This window comes from Vipera ursinii (genome assembly GCF_947247035.1).
Source record: "Vipera ursinii genome assembly, chromosome: 2".
Taxonomy (NCBI): domain Eukaryota; kingdom Metazoa; phylum Chordata; class Lepidosauria; order Squamata; family Viperidae; genus Vipera; species Vipera ursinii.
In genome coordinates, this window is record NC_139513.1 from 228672459 (window position 1) to 228697071 (window position 24613).

At 33.4% G+C, this 24613-nt stretch overlaps 2 protein-coding genes across 4 annotated transcripts in view; one reads left to right on the forward strand and one right to left on the reverse strand.

Annotated features, from left to right (window-relative positions):
* The window catches only part of LOC310635566 (guanine nucleotide-binding protein G(q) subunit alpha), a gene marked incomplete at its 5' end in the record, with an annotated part of 284223 nt that overhangs the window by 66986 nt on the left and 192624 nt on the right, over positions 1 to 24613 (reverse strand). The window lies entirely within an intron of this gene.
* Positions 1 to 24613, forward strand: part of VPS13A (vacuolar protein sorting 13 homolog A) — a 113007-nt gene that overhangs the window by 48205 nt on the left and 40189 nt on the right. For all 3 annotated transcript variants that reach the window (XR_014491239.1, XM_083352880.1, XM_083352881.1), the window contains exons 26-44: positions 3436 to 3592; positions 4392 to 4471; positions 4814 to 4873; positions 4960 to 5110; positions 5696 to 5812; positions 5894 to 5997; positions 6544 to 6711; positions 8565 to 8872; positions 10474 to 10621; positions 11908 to 12055; positions 12762 to 12889; positions 14537 to 14706; positions 16300 to 16523; positions 17990 to 18222; positions 18810 to 18902; positions 20006 to 20362; positions 21485 to 21586; positions 23755 to 23913; positions 24009 to 24270. Coding sequence is in view for 2 of the 3 variants with exons in the window: in XM_083352880.1 (XP_083209006.1) it covers positions 3436 to 3592; positions 4392 to 4471; positions 4814 to 4873; positions 4960 to 5110; positions 5696 to 5812; positions 5894 to 5997; positions 6544 to 6711; positions 8565 to 8872; positions 10474 to 10621; positions 11908 to 12055; positions 12762 to 12889; positions 14537 to 14706; positions 16300 to 16523; positions 17990 to 18222; positions 18810 to 18902; positions 20006 to 20362; positions 21485 to 21586; positions 23755 to 23913; positions 24009 to 24270 (3169 nt within the window). In the remaining variant the exon portion in view is untranslated. The remainder of the gene's footprint in view (positions 1 to 3435; positions 3593 to 4391; positions 4472 to 4813; positions 4874 to 4959; positions 5111 to 5695; positions 5813 to 5893; positions 5998 to 6543; positions 6712 to 8564; positions 8873 to 10473; positions 10622 to 11907; positions 12056 to 12761; positions 12890 to 14536; positions 14707 to 16299; positions 16524 to 17989; positions 18223 to 18809; positions 18903 to 20005; positions 20363 to 21484; positions 21587 to 23754; positions 23914 to 24008; positions 24271 to 24613) is intronic.

Genomic DNA, 24613 nt, shown 5'->3' on the forward strand with positions numbered 1-24613 from the left:
GTTTCATTTTAAAAATATATTGGTGGCTTTCCATTTTTGTTATTTTTTTCAAATTTTATTGTACATTACTCATCAATAAATGCTATAGCACTTTCATATATAGAAAGCGGCCTGCACTGGCTCAGACCATAGCCATGTATCTCAGTGTTATTCATGATTTTGTTTAATACCTGAATGAATAATCAAATGTGCAGTGCTCAAGACGTGAATATTTTTATGTGGGAGATTTTGATAAGAAGACTTACTGGTAGATGATTCTGTTTCTTACCTTTCCTGTCGGTTCTCTTTTAAGTCACTCCACTAGTAACATCATTACAAATTTTCCTTACAGCTATTGGATCAGTACTGAGGAGAATGAATGAATGAATGAATGAATGAATTGATGAATGAATGAATGAGTCTGTATACATATATATTTATCTGTATTTGACCATATGCAAGTTTTGTGTTTTTTTTCTTGTACTTACAGTCATGGCTGAAATTGTTGGCACCCCAGAAATTTTTCAAGAAAATCAAGTATTTCTCACAGAAAAGTATTGCAGGAACACATGTTTTGCTATACACAGGTTTATTCCCTTTGTGTGTATTGAAACACAACAAAAAAGGGAGGAAAAAAAGCAAATTGGACATAATGTCAAACAAAACTCCAAAAATGGGCTGGACAAAATTATTGGCACCCTTAACTTAATATTTGGTTGCACACCCTTCGGAAAAAATAACTGAAATCAGTCACTTCCTATAACCATCAATAAGCTTCTTACACCTCTCACCTGGAATTTTGGACCACTCTTCCTTTGCAAACTGCTCCAGGTCTCTCTTATTGGAAGGGCGCCTTTTCCCAACAGCAATTTTAAGATCTCTCCACAAGTGTTCAGTTGGATTCAGATCCGGACTTATTGCTGGCCACTTCAGAACTCTCCAGTGCTTTCTTGCCATCCATTTCTGGGTGCTTTTTGACGTATGTTTGGGGTCATTGTCCTGCTGGAAGACCCAAGATGTCGGACGCAAACCCAGCTTTCTGACACTGGGCTCTACAGTGCGACCCAAAATCCTTTGGTAATCCTCAGATTTCATGATGCCTTGCACACATTCAAGGCACCCAGTGCCAGAGGCAGCAAAACAACCCCAAAACATCATTGAACCTCCACCATATTTCACTGTAGGTACTGTGTTTTCCTTGTAGGCCTCATTTCATTTTCGGTAAACAGAATGATGTGCTTTACCAAAAAGCTCTATCTTGGTCTCATCTGTCCACAAGACGTTTTCCCAGAAGGATTTTGGCTTAAGTGCATTTTGGCAAACTGTAATCTTGCTTTTTTATGTCTCTTGTGTCAGCAGTGGGGTCCTGCTGGGTCTCCTGCCATAGCGTTTCATTTCATTTAAATGTCAACGGATAGTTTGCGCTGACACTAATGCTCCCTGAGCCTGCAGGACAGCTTGCATTCCTTTGGAACTTGTTTGGGGCTGCTTATCCACCATCCGGACTATCCTGCGTTGCAACCTTTCATCAATTTTTCTCTTCCGTCCACGACCAGGGAGATTAGCTACAGTGCCATGGGTTGCAAACTTCTTGATAATGTTGCACACTGTGGACAAAGGCAAATCTAGATTTCTGGAGATGGACTTGTAACCTTGAGATGGTTGATATTTGTCCACAATTTTGGTTCTCAAGTCCTCAGACAGTTCTCTTCTCCTCTTTCTGTTGTCCATGCTTAGTGTGGCACACACAGACACACAATGCAAAGACTAAGTGAACTTCTCTCCTTTTTATCTGCTTTCAGGTGTGATTTTTATATTGCCCACACCTGTTACTTGCCCAAGGTGAGTTTAAAGGAGCATCACATGCTTGCAACAATCTTGTTTATCCACAATTTTGAAAGGGTGCCAATAATTTTGTCCAGCCCATTTTTGGAGTTTTGTTTGACATTATGTCCAATTTGCTTTTTTTCCTCCCTTTTTTGTTGTGTTCCAATACACACAAAGGGAATAAACCTGTGTATAGCAAAACATGTGTTCCTGCAATACTTTTCTGTGAGAAATACTTGATTTTCTGGAAAAATTTCTGGGGTGCCAACAATTTCGGCCATGACTGTATTTCTCTTCAATTTTTATTATTCAGTAGAATTTTAATAGACTATAAGTGATGGCATCTGTTTACTTCCAGCATCTTTCTCCAATGAATCTGCCTGGACCAGTTATTTAACCATTTGTACAGTTTAGGCCTTAAAAAATCAGAAACATATAATTAAACACAGTATATAATCATGCTTAAAAGTTTGTGACAATGTTTCTGCATAAATATGATCTAAAATATGGTCTGTTTTCCACACAAGTACTAAAACAAGATAAAGAGAATCCAATTTTGACAAATGAGTCAAAATATTATATTTGTTCATTTATTTATTGAGGAAAATGAACCACATTTACATACGAATGAAGAATGCAGCATCAAAGACAAGGTGGGAAAAAAGTAAAGCAACCAGTGTTCAGTCACATTTCCTTGGATAAAGGCTTATTTTTTTTAATCAACTCTGATTGTAGCAGTGGCCTTTTGTATTTTGTATTTTATTTTGTATTTTATTACTCCAGTGTAGGGAAAAAATATTTTCTTTTGTTTGAAACAAACACTTCATTACATTTTGTTACTTTAGAGTAAAAGATTTGGTTTTCCTTTAACTGAGTTAATAACGAATGGAAATGTAGTCATAGGCTTTGACAAATTTAGAATTATTGACATAACTTTTGGTGGAAAAATAATTACTTATACACGTACCTTGCCTTATGTCCACAATTGAGCCCAAATTTTTCATTGCTAAGTGAAACATTTCTTAAATGAATTTTGGCCCATTTTACGACTTTTTGAGCCACATTTGTTAAGTGAATCACTGCAGTTGTTAGTAACATGGTTGTTAAGTGAATCTGGCTTTCCCATTGACTGCTGGTTGGAAGGGTACAAAAGGTGATCACATGACCTCAGGACATAAATATGAGTCAGTTGCCAAGCATCAAATTTTGATCAGATGACTATGGGAATAATGCAATAGTTGTAAGTGTGAAAAATGGTCATGTCACTTTTTCCAGTGCTGTTGTATCTTTGAATGGTCATTAAATGAATGTTGTAAATCGAGAACTATCTGTATTCTGTTTTTCCTTCCATTGTTATGTACTTAAAATGTATCATTTCCCAAATTCAAAAAATACTTTATTCATTTATTAGATTTTTATCCTGCCTTTATTACTTTATAGCTAAATCAAGGTGGTTTATGCTTACTTTATAAATTAAACATTTCATTTCTTTAAGAAGTAAATGGTTACTTTAACTATTAAAAGGCAAGTGATTTTCTAGAACACCTTGAAAGTTACTTCCAGCCCTTTGATATCTCTCCATCATTATTGAAAATTTGGTTAACCATCCTTTCTTTTTTAAATAAATAGGTGTTCCTTCAGGTGTGTCACCTTGCAAAAGACATTGAAAAGCCAATTCTTCGGTTGGAAATTTTAAAATTAGGCACTGAACTTAAGCTCAGAACATATGACATGACTGCTACTGCTTTTCTTAGAGAAATTTGCTTAATGTGTCCAGAATATATTGGTAAGTATTACATATGATTTTAAATGAACAAACTTAAACTACTAATTTTTTTAAATAACTAGCAATTTGCTATACTTTTTTTATTTTAATTAAAGGAGAGAAAAGTTTAGTGAAAGAAGGAAGACTTCCAGCAAGAGTCTATTCTTATCCAAGTCATTTAATGCCACTGTAACTTTGAATGGTCACTTGAATGAGTGATCACTGAACAAAGACTGCCTCTAGAAGATTAAATTAGACTTAACGTTTGTTTACAACAAGCAAACAATATAAACAATATCTTTGCACTGTTATTTTAATAGTTTATTTAATTTTATGGTCAAAGGCAAAATCAAGCATACAAAAAGAAACAGAAGTTCGATGTTATTATTACCTTAGATTATTTAATCTTTTTAATTTTTAATTGTTTCGTGTTAACTTTTTATTATACTATAAGCTGCTGTAACTGTGATAGTGAGATGGGTAGCATATAAATTTAATAAATAAAATAGTAGTAATTGCATAATAAAGTCTCAGTTGATATTGCTCTCTTTAGGTTCCTTTCATGAAACTATAATACAGGTAGTCTTTGAATTAATGACCATTTTTAAACAACCATTCAAAGTTATGGTATCACTGAAAAAAATAACTAACAACTTATCCTGGTTATCTCTTATCTCTCTCAAGTCACTTTTGCCAAGGCCATAGCAAGTTGGAGCCATTGTTAAATGAATTATTGTAACTCAAAGACTCTGTACTTGATCCCAATTAATTTGTTTCACAGTATGGTTTTTATTTTATTTTTTAATGTTACTTTAATTAGATAATAAAGACAAGCCTGTTTATATTATTTCAACCCTGGATAATTCAGTGGAGGATCTTCTATCAATTGAGTACATTAAGGTAAGGGAAAGGATCCAAATTTTCCCCCTTAAACCTTTTGTGGACAAATGTTTAAATTATTTAATTTAATTTAATTGTTCAGGAATAAATGTGTTGGAAAAAGAATAGAAGGAATTTAAATTAGTATTACACACATTTATGAAGGACAGGTTTATCATTGGGTAATAGATAAACAGCAATGTCAATAGGTGGAGGAGGCTGTTCCAAATAGGTGGAGGATCTATTCCAAAATGTGGTAATTACCAAAGCAAATACTGAGAATTTATTATAGATCTGTTGTAAAGTTCTATTGCACCTGTGTTCTGTGATTTCAAGTTTTAAATGTCATGTTTTTGAATATAGGCAGATATTAATGCTCCAGAACTGAAGAGTACTTACCAGAATGTTCTACAACTGATAAAGGTAATAATGATGGTTTTTACTTATATAATTGCGACATTTCAGAAGGTGCTTTTAAAACATATTAATAAAATGCATTTGTTCTGTAGGTGACTTTTTCTTCTATAGATATTCATTTACATACAGAAGCACTTCTGAGTACAATGAATTTTCTAAATAATCTCCTTCCAACTCAAGAGGCTAATACAGTAGAAGTTGTCCAAGAAAAAGAAGAAAAAAAAGAAGTTCTTAGGAAATTTAGTAAGGCTTTTCCATATCAAACTTTGTATTCTTGTATTTCAGCCTTATTTCACATTCTGGGTTCGTTAAAAGAATATTAAAGAATATTTCAGGATTAATAGTATCCATTTCTAAATCACTCAAGATAATTTTAAAAATACTGAGTAATAGTGTCCATCTGAAAACAGTTTTGGATTTTGTTGATGAAATGAGATGAGAGAATTATACCTTTAAAAAATTGATGCTTTTCATGACTGATGCTGAAACATTTTGTTATTTAAGAAAAGTTATCCCTTTCAAACAGGTAAATTTATTTGTTTCTTGAAAGCTCTATTATAGTATTCATTTGAAATAAAATCTCCATTTATAATGAGAACAGATGGACCAAATGCCCTCCTACATATAAGTTGTATTTTTATACAGTTCCTAGTTGTATTAGTGTTTTTTTTATTGTAATAAGATCAGAAGAGTCAACAGCCCCCCTCCTCTGGTATATTTTCTCACTGATTTCCTCTTCTGAACTGGGTGTTAATGCAATATATTCACCTCAGGAAATTCAACTTTCTTTTGGAGTTATATTGATTTGTAATTTTTAACTTCCCATAGGTTCAAAAAAATCAAAACATGAGGATGTTTGTGGTCTCCATCTTTTGGTAGATATGAATTGTTTACGTATTTTTATAAGAGAACAGAAACGCTGGATCTCAGAAATTAGCATAGAAGGTAAAAATAAACAAGATTCTAGAGACAAGGCTTTGAAAATGAGACTTTGTTTCCATTTATAATTAATTTTATTATATGTAGGTCTTGATAGCCAAGTGATAATGAAGAAAGAAACAACTGAAATATCTGCTAAATTAAAGAATATAATTATTGTGGATTGTGATGTGACAGCACTTTATAAAAAGGTACAGATGTACTTTTAATGCGTTGATATTTGCTAATTCAAAGATCAGTTGTGTTTTAGGCTCTCTATAGAAAACAGTGCATTTGAAGTTTTAAATTCTGATCTGCTCCTGGTTTAATAGATGCTTAAAATTATTTAATTTCCCTCCTCTCCAGAGAAGAGAGTCACCTTGACTATACTTTATAACAAAGACAATAGACTATTTACTCTTCTCAGTTTAACTTTACTGTTTGCATTCTATATCTAGTTACTGCTGCAGTGCACATACTGGATTGGCCCCTGTACTGTACAGAATGCATTAGCTCAATCCCCATATTTTAAAAAAAAATCTTTCCTTTTCCTGCTTTTAGTATGTGCGGTATAGTTTGAAGATGACACATTTTCCTCCTAAAACTTCCCATGAATTCATTGGGTCAAAGCCCATTTCATGAACAGGAAGGATTATATGAATAGAAGGGGAGCAATGGAATTATCTCATGGCATTTTTGATAAACACATAATTCTTTAAAACTAAAATATTTACACTGAAAATTGTTCTTATTTCAAGGCTCTGTATATAACTGGAAAAGAAGTCTTTAGTTTAAAAATGATTACATATACATGTGCCACTGATGGTGTTTCCTTTACAAATATGAATGCTGTTGACAGCAAGATTTATTTAACTGTTGGATGTATTCAAATTGTTTTCGTCAACAAATTTATTTCTGCAATTTTGGTAAGTTAAAACGTTTTTTCTGAATATATTTGCAAATTAGCACACAGCTTGGGTGACTTTAAAGTAAACTTGTTTTGCTTGCCCTACACTATAAAAAGCTACTGGACTTGTTTTATCAGTCCCTATTTATTGTTCAATTGAACTATATATTGATAGAAGAGAATATTTAAACTGTGTATTGTTAATACAACTTTTCAGTTAAGTATTATCCCTGAGAGCAGTTTAAAATATATTTGTTACATTGTATTTAAACAATACATGTATTATATATACTATTCATCTTATTAAGTTCTACACTGGTGCACATCAAAGCTTAGGATTGTTTAACGAGATAATATTTTCCTATTTGAGATGTGTAACTATTTAATATGTGTAACTTTGAAATAGAATTCTCAAAATAATGCAGAATAGTTGGTTTATGGAAGAAGTGTAATCGTCCTCTAAATAAAGTTACTGCCCAAGAAATCATGTATATTAAGGCCCCCTGGGAGGTGGCATTAGTATGTCCCCTTCTCAAGAGGCCATTGTTTGTTGGACAACTTTTGTCCAGTCTCTTTGTTTTTTTTTAGATCTTTTTTAACCCACCTTTATTTTTTTTACCTAAATAACACTGGGCAGCGAACATATTTAATCCTCCTCCTTTGTCCTATTTCCCCCACAATTACAATCCTATGAGATAGGTTGGGCTGAGACACAGTGATTACTCAAAGTCACCGAGCCAGCTTTCATGCTTAGGGCCTTAACCACTAGACCAAACTGGATCTCTTGATGGAAGGTTGTTCAGAGAGCGGTAGGCACTCAACTTCAGACAGCCCTGGGTAGAGCAGTTTATCTAGACCTTTTCAGTCAGGGTTAAGACTGGGTTATGCATTGAGACAATATTATTTGTGCTTATGAATAACTTCTGAGGACTCATGATGTGGATGGAGCATCTATTCAAGCTTCCATGGATCTCTCATTTGTATTTGATATCAACTGGCCATGGTCTCATCAGGTTTGACTTCGGCTATTAGGAATGAGTGGTATTGTCTTGCAGTGATTCTCTTCTTCCTTCTGTGACTGGTTCCAGTTAGGGTTTATTTATTTATTAATTTTATTTTATTAAATTTATATACCGCCCTTTCCCATAGGACTCAGGGCGGTTTACAGGGCATAAAAAACGTCAATACAAAAATTAAGAACAATTAAAAAGATTAAACTAAATCCCTGAAAAATATAAAACATATAAAACCCTAGTTAAAACCCCAATTAAAACTCAGCCTGGGCCGGAAAGCTCGAAGAGCCAGGTCTTCAGGTCTCGGCGAAATGATCGTTGTGGGAAGGAGAAGTCCTCTACACTGTGGAGTGTTTCAGGGCTCTGGCAGCATAGGGTACAGGATATCAGATACTCAGCTATATATCTCCAGCTGTGGCCAGGCACACTGTTGACCCAGTGTCTGGAACTTGTGAGTATCTAGATGGGGCAGAACCAGTTCTGACTCAACCAAAACAAGATGGAGTGGCTTGGGATTTTTGGTCCTTCTGGTTATGGTGAGGTATCACCTTTGACTAGGTAGTATCGCGTCAGATAAATCTGGTGTCCAGTTTGCTGCCTCTCCTGGACTTCTGCTTAACATGCTTTCTTTGGAAACCATTGAGGAACTGGTACTTGGACTAATTGGAGTATACATTCCTACTTTCCTTCAAATCCATGTTTTCCTTAATATAACAAACTGCTTGTTCCTGAAGTACTTAAATGTGAGATGAAGATGATGGCTGTAATTATAATTTGGAATGCATGTGGGTTAACACTGGCATATTAAATTTGCCTATTATCCTTATTTATTGCTTAACTGTTTTTATTTAAATTCCAGGCTTTTGTAAACAATTTTCAGATGGCAAAGGAAGCAATTACTGAAGCCACTGTTCAAGCTGCTGAAAAAGCAGCCACAGGGGTGAAGGAATTAGCTAAGCAGAGTTCCCGAATGGCACTGGACATTAACATTAAAGCACCTGTTGTCATAATCCCACAGTCAGCAGTATCTACTGATGTTTTAGTTGCTGATTTTGGTATGATTACCATAAAAAATGAGTTTATGCTTGTGAAAACAAAGCTTCGTTACAATGTCCCACCAGTTCTTGACAGTATTTGTGTGAAGCTGAGTGAACTAAAATTGTACAGGTAAGTTAAAATAATTTCATAATTTTCTAAATGTAATTTCAAACTAAGCAACTTAATTGGAAGAATATGATGCAGTGTGCTACAGTTAACAACCTCAGTTATATATAGTATTATCACCAAAAAGTAATTTTGGAAAAAAAAACTAATTCTGTATCTCCATCAAGTTCAGATTTTCCTAGTCATTCTTTTTCTCTTCTTTTCAAAATTATTTTATAATTTCAAATTAATTAAATATATCTTTAGTATTTTCTTCGAAAATCCTTTTTCTTGACAACCTGCTTCCTCAATTCAAATGTTGACAAATAGAACAAAAATCCACTGTTGTAAATCAGTACAGAGTAATACTTTTGCTTTAGGAACCCTTATGTGTGAAAAACCCACACTTCTCAATGAATTCCAAATGCTGAAGTGAAGCAAGAAGAACATAATAAGTCTTTAGTATACAGCAATTGATTCAAAATCATTTTTGCAATCTAAATGGAGTTTTTCCAAAATATGGTGAAGAACTAAATTAATTCATTAATGGCATGTACAATTCTAAGGCAATAGTAACTTGGATGCTAAATGTTTTCTAAGGCATCCAAATTTACCTTCTGCTAAAGCCTTACCTAGCTGCAAGGTATAAGGGGCATAGAAAAAAAAATGTTAAGCAATTTGCAGTGGATTTGAAAGGCAAATAATTGGGAGAATTTGGGGAAGAGGAAAAAGAATCTTGTTCTTGTCCAAGCTTCTCTTTATGTAGTTTTTTAACTTTATGGCAAAAAGACCCAATATACTTCAGTTGCAGGAAAAGAATGCAAAACCAAAAGAACCTTAAAACCAAGTGGAGAGCCTGGTCCTCTTTGCAACTGCTTCTTCTATTTTCCACTATTTGTTTTACTTAATGACAAAAAATGAGTTTGGGTTTTTTTTATAACTGCTGTATATAACTTTAGTATCTATTTGAAAAAATATAAGTAGTTAAAAACAGGTACAGATATGGAAATATCTGAAAAAATAAATTTAAACCTAATAAATGTCAATACATAACTAGAAACACTGTATTATGAAATACATCTGTTTTTTATAAATGTATCTCCCTTGAGCTTTAGTTTAAAAAAAATGTTAATATTGTTCAAAGCTAAAAGATAATTATAAGCAGTAAACGATGCATTCCACCATTGCTGTATATTATACCATTAGTTGATATATGAACTCTTAAAAAACAAAATTTAATTTTGGCACAATTCTGATATTAGATTCTAATCTAAAGATTATTTCCAATTGAGCTTAAATTCTATGTCAGATTTGCTTGTTAAATACAAAGTTATTCTAAATGTCAAAGTGAAGTCCCAGAATTTATATATCTGTTCCTCCAGAGAAGGTATCAGAAGTCTTTTCAAATAAAAGGCATATCAAATCCTTGCAACATCTAACATGTACAAAGCCAATTCTATAGTTTGAAGGAATGTATGGTTTGGTAAAATTTTGTAATACCTTATTAATAGGATTGTATCTTTCAGAATGGATTCCATTCTACAGGGAATCATATTGAATCTAATTGCCTTCTTGTTCCTAATTATATTTAATATATATTGCATATTTTCCATTTTTATTTTCAGATCAAATATAATGGATGGATTATTACAAAATGAATTACAACTACTGCAGCCCCTAAATCTTGAAGTTAAAGTTGAACGCAATTTAGCTGCTCTTTGGTATCATGAAATTCCAGACATTGAGATATTTGGGCGTCTCAAGCCAATTAATGTAAGTTCTTTATTTAGATGTTTTAGAAGTTCAGAAATTGATTTCACACAGAATTTGAACCCAGTTATTTCTAAAGTATATTTTTATACCAGTAGCTTTCCAAATGATTAAATAGAATACAAATGCTACATGTTATGCTACATTTTGCAACTTAACAATAATATGTAAAGGCAAGAAAAAAAACTAAGAAATAAGTTCTTGTGCTGTCTATGGAGATTCTCAGTCATCCAGGTCATGGTTGTCCCAAAGATGCTTTTTCAAAAGGCAACTGGATTTTATTTTGTTTTTCCTTGAAGACGTTTCGTTTCTCATCCAAGAAGCTTCTTTGAAAAAGCACCTTTGGGACAAGGTCTTGTGTTGTATCCAGGTTGAGTTTGGGCAGACCCATTTTTTTAAGGATTTAATCTGAGTCTTAAAATTTATTTTTTTGCCAAGGCCTGTGTGTGTGTGTGTGTGTATGTGTGTATGTATGTATGTATGTATGTATGTATGTATGTATGTATGTATGTATTATGTATATATGTATTCATTAGACCTGTATGGCTTCCCATCTTAAAACTAAACCCTGGGTTGTGGTTATAAAACCAGATAATATACAAAATATACATATTTTATAAACAAACATCATACAAGATAAGAAAGATAAAGAGCAAAGCAAAAAATAAAAACAATAACAAAAATAAATTCATTTTTATAAATTTAAATGCTTATATCATTGTGTGTATCTGTAAACTGCTCTCAGCTATGTGAGAGTGATTGGCATATAAAAGTGGTAAATAAATAATAAGTGGTAAATAAAAGCACAAACACAAACCATGGCATAAGGTATTATTCTAACATCCAATCCAGTCATGAGCCTGATTTAGTACTCCCCTGATCTGTGATAGTATATATGTGCACCTGTAGGTGCATTCCATGTATATTCTAAAGACACTCACTTTAAGTATTAAGGAGTAAACAGTGAGAACAGATAAAAATGAAATGCAGAAAGTACAGACAGTGGCAATTGTTAACAAAATAGTTGTTTATATTAGCAAAGATACTGTGCTAGTGAGATAAATGATGAATTTTGGCAAAAGGAAAGGAGAAATCATTTTGTTTTACTGAACAGAAATATACATAGGGCAGTTTTTATTGTCAAGTCATATTTGAAGTATTTCTGTAAATTAATGATTGACATTGAAAGTGTAAATATATTTTAAAAACTGAAAGTGGGAAAGTAGTAAGTAATAATTTCAAACAATCAAAAATAATGCTTTGTATTATCTGCTTTTTCCCCCCTAAAGCTGATTCTGAGTCAAGCAGATATAACTACAATGTTGAGAACTTTGAATGAAAATTTAGGAGATAGTTCTGAACCTCCATCTGTACAGGAAAAAAAAGATGTGTTAAGCATTCATAGTGGAACTGCAAATGTCTCCCAATATTCTGGAGGTATTTTCTTTTAAGTTAAACTAATTGTTTCTTTTGTGCTAGTAAAAATATAATTGTTTCTGCTCTTTAATTAATTAGATAATATTTCATATCAGTTGAAGTGATTGTATGAGAGTTGCATGTAATGAGAGCATGTATCTATGCTTAGAAGTAGATTTATTTAGTGAGACCTGATTAAAAACCTCTTCAGGGTTTATTTAAAATAGTCTGCTCATATTTACTGTGAGCAGAAATCAGTATGTTAGCACCAAACAACTTGTTATGCCTTCTACCTGTAAAGAGAAACTATCTGTTGTAGAGATCCTTTTCTATCCGTAGAGGGTTTCCAGGTGATTACAGACCTTGATTTTTCAATCAGCCTCAATCGTCTGGGGAGTCTGCATGGATAGTAGAAGTTCAGCTATACAGATGGTCATCCTTTACATGTGGTGAGTGGTGAAAGAATAATGGGGTTACCACACTTCTTCCCACTTTCCTTGCATCCAGTCAGACTATTCCTGAATATCTGAATGTTAAGACAGTTTTACAACTCTGGATACTGCAAACCATTTTTCTGGTGAAAGTTTTTAATAGCAATAGTACTTAATACAGTTTATTCAGTGAAAAGTATTTCTCTTTTAAAATTTTCTGGGTTAAAAACTCTTTACTTTCTTCATACTATATCTTTTGTATAGATGCTTAATATGTATGTTTCTAATGTTTAAAGCTGGAACAACGGTGGTGACATCAGCTGTGGTGGAAATGCATTCCTCTGTTAAAGTAAAAACAACATTAAAACTAGATTTCCAGTTTGATTCCCTGACTCTAGTTTTGTACAGCCCACAGTCCAAGCAAGTAAGGAAAATACATTCTTTGAAATTAAATCATTGTAATTTTCAACTGGCTTACTACAATTGCGTAATCTTACTTTGTGGATAGCTAGGCAGTGGAGCAAGCATTTATCCATTCAAATCTAATAAGGAAATAAAAAAAACCTATAGTAATAATTGCTGGACAATGAAGAATTAGATTTTATTCTTTTGTTGTTCTTCCGTATGAATACCTTTTTAACAGTAAAAAGATGAATGTGTGTACTTATCAAAGAAAAACTTCTGTTTCATTAAAAGAACTAAATTATTTGGAGATAATCCATATTTTTGATGTGCTTGTTATTTAATTCACATCAATTCCACCTCTGCAGCACAATAGACTGTGTATGTTTGTTCAGATCTATTTTAGGCAGCCTCTTATTTAGTTGAAAGAAAGAATTTAAGACAACAATCCATTACAAAAGAAGAATAGATGGAAATAACAGTATACAGAAATATATAAGCACACACTGAAATCTTGTATAACTTACAGCAGGGGTCTTCAAACTTGGCCCTTTTATGACTTGTGGCCTTCAACTCCCAGAATTCCTCAGCCAGTATGCCTGGCTGAGGAATTCTGGAAGTCCACAAGTCATAAAAGGGCCAAGTTTGAAGACTCCTGACTTTCTGTTAACCTTAAGATGCCATCGGTATTCTATTAAAATTCTCCTTATGACCCTTATTGCATCATAAAAGCAATAAATTTTGAATCAATGTATCTCAAATGGACTAACTTACAAAATGCAGCCCAAATCTGGGAATGAAATTAGGGAATTGTGGTTCTTGTAGTGCTATTAGCTGCTGCTGTGCTGCTGCTGTGGTCATTTGATCTTCATTTTCAACAGTCCATCACAGGTTACCAGTCCTCGTGCCCTTCTCCACCTAGCAGCAGCCACTTGCCTGCCTGCTGGAAAGGGAAGGAGGAAAAAACGAAGGAACTCCTGTGCATCTTTCGTAGCCTATATCACTCCCCCTTGTGCTCCCTGACCTGTGTTGTCCTCTAGGGCACTTTCCCTGACCCATGCCACCTTTCCTCCTTTTTTCCCTGACCCACCTGCTATTTCTTGTACATTACCATGTGCCCTTTGTGACCTGTGCCACTTCCCTGTGCACCTTCTGTGTTCTGCATGGCACCTCTTGGACAACCCCACACATCCTTCACGACCTGTGCCCACCTCTAGTAAGAGAAATTGAAGAACCAGTTTGGTGCAGTGGTTGAGGCACCCAGTTGGATATTTGGAGACTGAGTGGTACTCTTGTCTTAGGAACAAAACCAGCTGGGTGAATTTGGGTCAGCCCTTTCTCAGTCCTAGGAAGGAGACGATGGCAAACCACTGCCAGAAAACCTTCCAAGAAAAGTGACCAATCCAGGCACTTGCTAGGAATTAACGCAAATTTTGAAAATGTTTCTAAGAAATTGTAATGACTTGTCCAGAACAATTGCCAAAGTCAAGACTGACTTGAAGGTAGGTAGGTAGGTAGGTAGGAAGGAAGGAAGGAAGGAAGGAAGGAAGGAAGGAAGGAAGGAAGGAAGGAAGGAAGGAAGGAAATTTGTATATTTCTTGTGTGAATTGTTTCTTTGCTGTATTAAGCAATGTACTGTATTAAATTATTTGTTTTCTTTTCAAAACAGCCTCAAGTTAAGGATGAACGAGATAATAGTCTGAAACTTGCAGAATTTAAATTACTGTTAATAGCCGCTGCTGTCAAGATGTTATCAGATGGGTCACTGAATGCCTCAGTTAAGTTAACAGATTGCACCTTAGATGATAAACGAGAAACTGTACAGAAGGCTTCACCAAGGTGCTCATTTTTTTCCAAAAGAATAAAACTTAAAATTGTTAACTTATGTTGAATATTTGTGCTGAGAGTAACAGAAATGATGTGCTTTAAATGTTAAGTGAGTTTTAAAAAATTGATACTTTAAAGGCATGCAAATTATTTTTACTGTATATAAAAGAGATGTGTAATTTTGAGGCCTTTTTTGGCACCCTTTCTTGCTCACCCTCCAAAAGACTGAACATTTGAATTTAATTAGTAAAGACAAATTCATAGTTAATGTCAAACAGTATAAAATTACACATTTTATATAGTTGCATCTGAAGTTTAGAACTTCTAGCTGGTTTAATGATACTGGATGTTGATTCTTGGAATATAGGTACATGCATTCATGGAAAAAGAGGAAATCCAATGGAGTTTCCTGATGAAGGAAGGGGGCCAGATACTTGCTGATATTTCATTCCATCTAAATTTACTACGTTACTTTATTGTTCAAAAAGATCTCCCAATTACAGCAGTATTTTATGGATCTATTAGGATAGATGAACTGGCAGAAGTTATTTCTTCTGCTCAGTGGAACTTTAGCTGGAATAATGGGAATTAATACCATTAAATATGTAGAGTTTAGAACAATTTGTATATGCATGTTGCTTTATTAGATACAAAAAGTAGTGAGTCAACCATATTTTTAGTTTCAAAATTTAGAAATCACATTTGTGGCCTTATTATGTCACCCATCACAGATAGAGTGACTACTGTACATACTCGGTTGTGTTCAGCAGAAGATTTAGATAATATTTGAATTGATATATGAATGTTCTATAAATGACAAAGTTTTGCAAGGATAGAAGAATATGGAGAAGTATAGTGTATAGTATTAATACAAAGTAGATTTAGCTTTGTTTTTTTTCCTTATCTGCCATCTTTGTTTTTTTCCCTATTTCTCACTTCCTTCTGGACTATGCCTTAATGTGGTCTGTTTAAAAAATGTTGAATGAATATGTGTGCATATATAATTATTTCAAGTTGTACTCTGCATTTCCATACCTGTGAAATTCAAAGCAATTAGCAGACAAAAATAACCAAATAATATAATCCAAAAGAATTTTTAAAAATTGGTTTAATAAGCAACTCTACCTGAAAGATGAAGCATGGTGGACATGTTAAAAGTTTTTAAAAGGTTCATAAAAGTGATAGCAAATTCCCTTGATATACTCAATAGAGCCATGGTGGAGCAGTGGGCTAATGCCTCCTTAAGTAACACCAGCTGCCTGCAATTAGTGCAGGTTTGAGTCCCACCAGGCTCAAGGTTGACTCAGCCTTCCATCCTTCCAAGGTAGATAAAATGAGGACCCAGATTGTTGGGGGCAATAAGCTGACTTTGTAATAATGCCGCTTGGGGGGGAGCGAAAGCCCTAATAAGCAGGCATATACATAGAATGAAGGCTATTGCTAAGCACATTGATTTGTGCTTTCTTTAGGTTTGGCCAGAATATTTTTTTAAATTTTCTTTAATAACAATTTGAAATGTGAAAAGATTAGACTATGAAAGGAAGATTATCTTTTATTATTGATATTATGCTTTATAAGTTCTTATTTTGTCAACTTGTCTTTCAGAATGGTAGAAATGAAACATGGATCTGAAAAGAAAGTCATGGTGAATATAAGCTATAAACAGGGGAGAGATGGCACGACTGTTGTGGATACAATTGTTGAAGAAACCTATCTCTGTGCTAGTGTAGAGTTTCTGCTTGCTGTTGCAGAAATATTTCTAAATGCTAATGCTGAAAGCGCTGCTGCAAATAAAAATTTCAGGCAAACTTTGTCTACAAAGGAACAAGGTCAGTAATTGGTACCAATATATTTTAGATACTGATTAATACTTTTGGCTTCATTATGAGGCTGTAACTTTGTCTGCATGATGTTGTGATAAGCATCTTACTTAGTAAATTTATGTCACAATTTAGATTTATGCTATATTTCAATTTATGTTATATTCCTAAATTCAAATTTTGCTGAATTGAATATAATTGTAAGGGGTTATATGATTACTTGCTGTGCAATCATCCTTGTTTCTAAGAAGGCTGTCTGAAATTCCTATTAGATAATTTAAGAGAATGTTCTAAAGCAGACATGTCAAACTCATGACGTCATATTACATCGCGCAATGTATTGGGACAGTTTTGGCATTGCTGGCAATGGGGTGGGTGTGGCTTTCGGATGACACGTCCTGCCCGCGGGCCAGGAGTTTGACACCGCTGTTCTAAAGCCTGTGAAATAAATGTCAGTAAGTTATCGTTTTGAAATTCATTATTTATTAAACTGCAAGTGAAAAAAGAGAAAATGTGCTGCTATTTATAGCTGCTGTATAGAAGTAGAAATATTCTAAATCCAGTACAGTAAAATGAAGATAGAAGCAAGAAATCTACAATAAACATTTTCGTTCCAAGTTCATAAACATTAACCTTTGCTAAAGCTGAAAGCTGAAATCTTTTTAACAGTCATCAAAATAAATGAAAAAAACATACTACAGACTATAAAGCTGTCCTTTATTAGGCAGCAGGTTTTCCAATCACTACATTTTTTTATGGAATTGTTTTGATAGTACAACATTAGACTCTTTAAAGAGTCACACAGATGTACACAGACACATAACAAACAGATCTAAAGAGTACACAAACACGTAAACAGATCTACAGATAAAAAGAATATTTTAATAATTATTCATAAGAAGGGATTTTTGGGGGGCGATGAAAGACATTTTACATTCTGTTAATAACTACTTTGCTTAATTATATTTTAATACCTAGAAACTCTTAAGTCAGCTCCATAATATCATATAAACAATTAAATTTTGAATAAAAGTAGGTAAAAGTACTTGCAATCTTAAGGATACATGAAAAATGAAATTAAATTTCGTAAAAATGGCTAATGCATTCTTAAGTCAATAATTTTACAGGAGGTTATCATGGCTAAAGCTTATGCTTTCTGTGAAAAACAGATTTGACAATTCTATCAAATAATGTTAAAGTAGAACCATGTGATATAGGAGGCAAGATACTACTTGACATAATCTTAGACCAATTGATTTATTTTAATTACCAATGTTAATTTAAATTCTGGTTTCAGTTTTAAGTTTTGCCAGAACTTGGTTTGTTTTCCCTATATTTTACTGTGAATATAGGGAATACTGTTATTGTTTACTGTGAATATTTTCAACCTTTTTAAGTAAAAGCAATAATTAGTGAGATAGATACATTAGACAGTAAAAAGATATAGTTACAATCTTCTATGCATTGTATTTTAGCTCCTGTACAGTCAACATCAATAATGGAAATAAATCTTACTGTTAAAAATCCTGATATAGTGTTTGTGGCTGATTTAACTCGAAAAGATGCTTCTGCATTGGTAGCTACCGCACAGTGCGAAATCTCCATAAAAAGTGCACCTGGAATGTATAAAATGACAGCTGTTGTTGAAGATATAAATGTGAAAGCTTGTCCATTTTTTCCAGCTCTGAGGAAAGGAAATATTACCACGGTAAGATGGATAGATAAATAGATTGATTCTTTGCTTGCTTGCTTGGCTTAAAGATTGTTTTATTCTGCCAATTACACTTTGCAATCAGTAATTCAGTTTAAAGTCATACAGTCAGTAAAAAATAACATTTCTATGGAAGCAGGGTTGTATATGAAACATTAACAATAATTAAAACCACAATATCATGACAGAGGAAATTATCCTGGCTTGATGGAAGAACCATCAATAATAATAAGTTGCTGTTTTGATTTTGGAGTGTTGTTGGAAATAGACTTTATCCAGTCTTGATCTATAGCTATATCACTAACCATGACTTGGTACTGCATGTACAATTTATACTCTGACATTAGGAATTATGTGTATAATTTTTGTTATTACTGTTGGCAGCTATATAAATGAAAATTTATGTATAAAGCAGCAGATTGACTTCATGAAAGCTTACTTGCTTCCTATCAAATGATCACAGAGAAATCAGTTTCTAAATACATTGTTTCATTTATTTGCCACACATATTACCATTTTGCTGAAGAAATTTACATTCTTAACATGCAACTATTTATATTAAATTATTTATTATTTGATTCCAGGTATTACAACCATGTGATCTTTTCTTTAATATGATGCAGTCAGGTGAAGAACCACAGAAAGCTGAGCTGTCAATAAAATGCCTAACTATTAAGGTATATTAAATATTTATACATTTATATTAATCTTGAGAAAGGCAAGGCTAGATGAATCAAAAGTTGGAATTAAGATTGCCAGGAGAAATACCAACAACCTAAGATATGTAGATGATACCACTCTAATGGCAGAAAGTGGAGAGGAACTAAAGAGCCTCTTGTTGCAAGTAAAAAAGGAGAGTGCAAAAGTTGGGTTGAAGCTAAACATTAAGAAAACCAAGATCATGGCATCCAGCCCTTTCAATTCCTGGCAAATAGATGGTGAAGAAATGGAGGTAGTGACAGATTTTATTTTCCTGGGCTCCAAGATCACCACAGATAGGGACTGCAACCAAGAAATTAAAATATGCTTGCTCCTGGGGAGGAAAGCCATGGCAAATCTAGACAGCACACTAAAAAGCATAGACATCACCCTACCAACAAAAGTGCGTATAGTCAAGGCTATGGTCTTCCCAGTTTCAATGTATGGCTGTGAAAGTTGGACCATAAGAAAAGCTGAGCGCCAAAGAATTGAAGCCTTTGAACTCTGGTGCTAGAGAAGACTCCTGCAAGTCCCTTGGACTGCAAGGCAATCAAACCAGGAGATCAACCCTGACTGCTCTTTAGAAGCTCAGATCCTGAAGTTGAAACTCAAATACTTTGGCCACCTAATGAGAAGGAAGGTCTCACTGGAGAAGAGCCTAATGCTGGGAAGGTTTGAGGGCAATAGAAGAAGGGGATGACAGAGAATGTGGTGGCTGGATGGAATCACTGGAGCAGTAGGCGTGAGCCTAAATGGACTCCAGAAGATGGTAGAGGACAGGAAGGCCTGGAGGAACGTTGTCCATGGGGTCGCGATGGGTCGAACACAACTTCGCAACTAACAGCATTAATCTTGAGACTAAATATGGTGATATTTTTAGTCTTATGAGCTATGGGAAAACTGAAATAGATTTTTTGTATACACTAACTGGTATTAAATAATGTTATATAATAATTTAAAGTGGGGTCCTGTCTATTTCAAACATAAATATTTCTCCTTATATTGTTACGTGTAACATTTTAGTAATTTCTTGATTCTCTAATTTTGTGAACTCCATAATTTTCTTTTTTAAAAAAATCAGGTGTCACCTATTATCATAAATACAGTTCTAACTATCACATCAGCACTTTTCCCAACTAAAGAGGCTGCAGAGAAAGATCTTAGCCCAGTACCGCCAGACCTTTGGGATAAGAAGAATATTAAAAATCTAAATATGTGGTTTCTTGAAGAGTCCATTGAAAACAAAGATCCTGCTTCCATAGTTGAGTTAATTCCAACAGGAGAGTCATTAACAATGAAAATTGAAACTGTTGTTATAACTCTTGAAGCTGGAGTTGGTCACAAAACAGTTCCAATGCTTTCAGCAAAATCCTCATTTTCTGGAGAAGTCAAAAATTGGAGTAGTCTAATCAATCTCTCATCACGTCTTGAACTAGAGGTCAGTATGCTTCTGTTATTTGAATAAACAGTGTAAATGTTCAAAATAGGCTTCACCTTGTAGTCTGTTTAAAAATAATTATGCAGTAGGATATGTTACTTGACATTTTTCCCTACTATTTTAAATTCAGCAAAAAGTTGTTACCACCAGATAGCTGTTGAATAATCTACATTAAACTAAGAATAGTACTTGTTAAACTATCTTTACATGATGCATATCTTTAGTGCCTTTTTCAACTTCCATCTTACCACAATACAGATAGTCCTCAGCTTAGGACCGGTTATTTAATGACTGTTCAAAGTTCCACCAAACTCAAAAGGTACTTACAACTTGGTTACAAAGTTCCAACACCCTCCCCACCCCAATGATCATATAACTATTTTTAGGGCCCTTGGCAACAGACCCGCCTTTATGGCTGTTTGCAGCATCCTGCGGTCATGTGACTAATTTGCAACATTTTTGCCAAAACCCAGCATTTTCTTCCAGTTTTTGGCAAAAACACTCCATAGTGAACAATGGGCTTGCTTAACAACCACACAAACGGTTTCAAAATTGGGTCAGTAACATGATGACCTTTTTTAAAGTTTTACAACTTTGTCGAGAACTACCTGTACAAACATCCAAAATCAAGGCTTTACTGTGAGGACAAGCCAGGAAAGAGAGTATAGAGGCAAGACAGACATCACTAATTCAGATAGCAAATATTATGCTAGTTTAGTCTTTTACTAATACAAGAATAGGCAAAAAGCAGGTTATGGAAAAATGCTTAATGACTGTGTATGGGTATATGAGTGAAGTCTTAAACATTAAAATACTGCTATTTTATAACAGTTGTTTTTTCGCTTCAGAAGGCATGTAGATCTTATTGTTGTAAAATTTGAAATATAAATAGCATTTAAATATGCAAACCATCTTATGCATAGGTTCTCATTGGAAAGCTTCAGTAGATTAGTAAAAATGTAGTGGCCTTTTTGAAGAGTTGTGTCATTTTCAAATTCTTCCTCCACTTTCCTCCTCTCCTTATATTGAAATTTATTTATCTCTTTTTTATTGCTCTTCATTTTCATTACTTCCAAACTGATATAAACTAATTTTCACACTTCATTTAATTTGTATTTTTAGGTACACTATTTCAATGAAATGTTTGGTGTTTGGGAACCATTACTTGAGCCTCTAGAAATAGAAAACAGTGATGAATTCAGACCATGGGTTCTAGAATTAAAGGTATGGTTTAGAATTATAATTTCACTTGTGTATAGGGATAGATATGTTAACAAATATAGTAAAAGTTCATCATGATATATCATTGTAATAGAAATGTTAAATATATGAACTTGTTAAACTTATTTGAGAAGAATTATATTTTCCTAGTTACTTTTGAATAGAAATGTTTCCTTGTTTTAAAACATAATACAGTGTATTCCTAATTTCAAAGCAGATGTAAAGGTGTATTAAAGTCCACTGACTTTTAAACTCTCCATAGTAATTTGTGTTCTGGACTGAAAAGAGTACAGTTTGAAACTCTCTATTCTTATATACTCTATTTTGGAAGAATATGGCTGTGAAATATTAATATATTTTTGTTGCACACAGATTTATCTCCCTCTAGTAACCTAATATATTGTGTTACATAGTAAATGGCTATCCAAAATCTTCCTTTTGTTCTAATCTTTGATGGCTTACAAAGATTGTGTTTAATTGTGTTGAGTGCATTTGAAAGCACTGCATCTATTAAAATGCTTCACTATATTTCAGCTCTCTGTTCCAAAGACACCTATGTTGACATTTTTGTAATCAATATGTGAGTTGAAGCCAAAATTCCCAAACAGGTTATATGTTCCTGAAATATTTATAATGCTTCCTCCTGATACTTTCTTGTGAGAAATGATGAGCTAGCACATCTCCAAACAAGCGGAGACAATGTCATGGCCATGATCAAAGGACCAGCAAGTAGACTGGTCCCCTGCAGTTAAGGAGAGTTCTCGGTAAAAAGGGAAAACATTCTCTCAAATACGGCAGTCTTTTTAAGATTTCTGAGCTTGGTAACCTCATTTTCTAATCAGTTTTGGAAAGTACCTATTTAACTATCTTCAGGCTATTAAAATCTTCAAACCAAGTTTGTAAAAACCACCTGTGAATTTCCCTTCATTCTAGAAGAAAAGAAAAATTTACTATAAGAATTTAAAGAATTTGAAATAAACAGTATAAAACAAAGTAAGACTTTAATTCAAGAAAGTTATACACAGATTAAGAGACCAGACAAGTTTGGAATATTAGGACTTTTGCTAAAAATTTTAGAAATAATTATATAAACAAATAATGATTTCATGAGAACCAAAGTGTTAACTCTTATTTTTCATAACAGAAATTTGAGACTAATTGGACATTAGAAGGGACTATTTATTCCAGACACAAAAGGTAAAATAAAAAAGAAAGGTTTGCCTTTAGTCAGCATTGGGATAAAATGACAGAAAATGTTACTATATTTGAAATACTGCAAGAGATATTTGAAGAATGGGGATAGAAACTGGCCTTGTCAGCAATGATGTCTGTTTCTATGGGTCTAATATATCCAAAAGATGTTAAAGCAGAAATTACAGATGTGAAAAAGAATACCAAGGATTTACAAGATAAACAGTTGAACTGAACCTCATCAGATACAGAAAAATTAGAAAATAAATTGTTTATATGCAGGAAAAAATTAAAAAATTGGGCATTATAAGATAGATATGACATTTAAAGTGAAAATGCAAAAGAGAATGATCTGGATAATGATTCTTTACTGTGTTTACCAAAGAACTTTTCTAAAGCCTCAAAGAAGCCTTTAAGATGGGAAAAAGAAAAGAAAAACTGAAGAGAGATCAAATTGTGCAACATCAATAAATTAATTATTGGAAGCAAAAGGAAGGAGTACAACATTGGTTTGCTTGACCAAGGTTAAAAAATAAAACATGCTTCTATAAAATTCTAGGTACCCTTTTTGCTGGCACTAGAACTGAAATGTTAATACTTTATGGATTTGTATATGAATAAGGAATGGGTTACGGGAAGAAACAATATGTAACCTTATAGGGGATGAACAATTGCTAAATTTGTATTTGTGATGAAAATCAAAAGTCAGTGCTTTAAATATTTCTTTTTTCTTTTTTTTCTTTTTATTTAGTACATCAACTCTATTTTTCTTTTCTTAGTTTAGTTTGTATTGTCTTCTATTTTTTAAAAAAAACTTGTAATAAAGATTATTTTTAAAAAGATATATTTCTTCCCACTATTTTGTATTATTTAACAATACTTTTACTAAATTAGGCTAACTTTACAAAGCATTCTAAACTTTAGATAACTTTCTAGTTCTTGTTTCTAATTTTACATGTTCAAAATATTTTTTCTTTAAGATGAAAAAGAAAAACAAAAAAGCCTTCGTTGAATCAGTGGCAGAAGAAGAACACTATAAAGTGCCGGAGTATAAAACAGTAATAACTATTTATTCTCAAAATCAACTAAACATTACTTTATCCAAATGTGGGTTATTAATGTTGAGTAATCTAGGCACGGTAAGTGAAATTTTAATTTTGGGCCTTAAGTGAAGAAAATCATCTACAGAAAAAGTTATTAATTCAAAAAATTGTTGATTTATTATTCTTGTTAGGCATTTGCAGAAGCAGCTACTGAGACTTCAGAAACATTCAAAAAAGACAGGGCCCCTTTTGTATTAATAAATTCCTTAGGAGTCTCCACCACTGTTTTGCCTAGTGAATCCTTCAGCGTTCTTAATATTGAACCAAAAGCAAATTCATTTCATCTTGAAGATGGGCAAAGTCTAAATATGGAATATATCAGAACTAAAAGTGAGCAAGACCAGTTCACAGCAATGACCACTCTAAGCAGCAAGGTATTCTACATCTGGCTTAGTAAGTATACCTGAAATGTCTATTAGTAAACATCTAAATGTATAGGATGCAATTATGATGTTTAAGAAAAGTTTTAAAACAAGTCTGTTTAAATACAAGGGCAATTTGGAAATAAACCTCCATTTGGTTATCAATGACAGATACTCGCAGATACAGAACTTTTATTATACACATTTGAAAACTACAACATTGCATTATTTTTTGACATAAATCACCATTCAGATTGAGGCACTTGTCATAACATCTTACAAGGTTTGAAATTCTTTAGTAGTAGTTGCTTGGCATCAAATCTGAGCTATTGTGTGTGTGTGTGTGTGTGATGAAAAACATGCCAATGGAACTG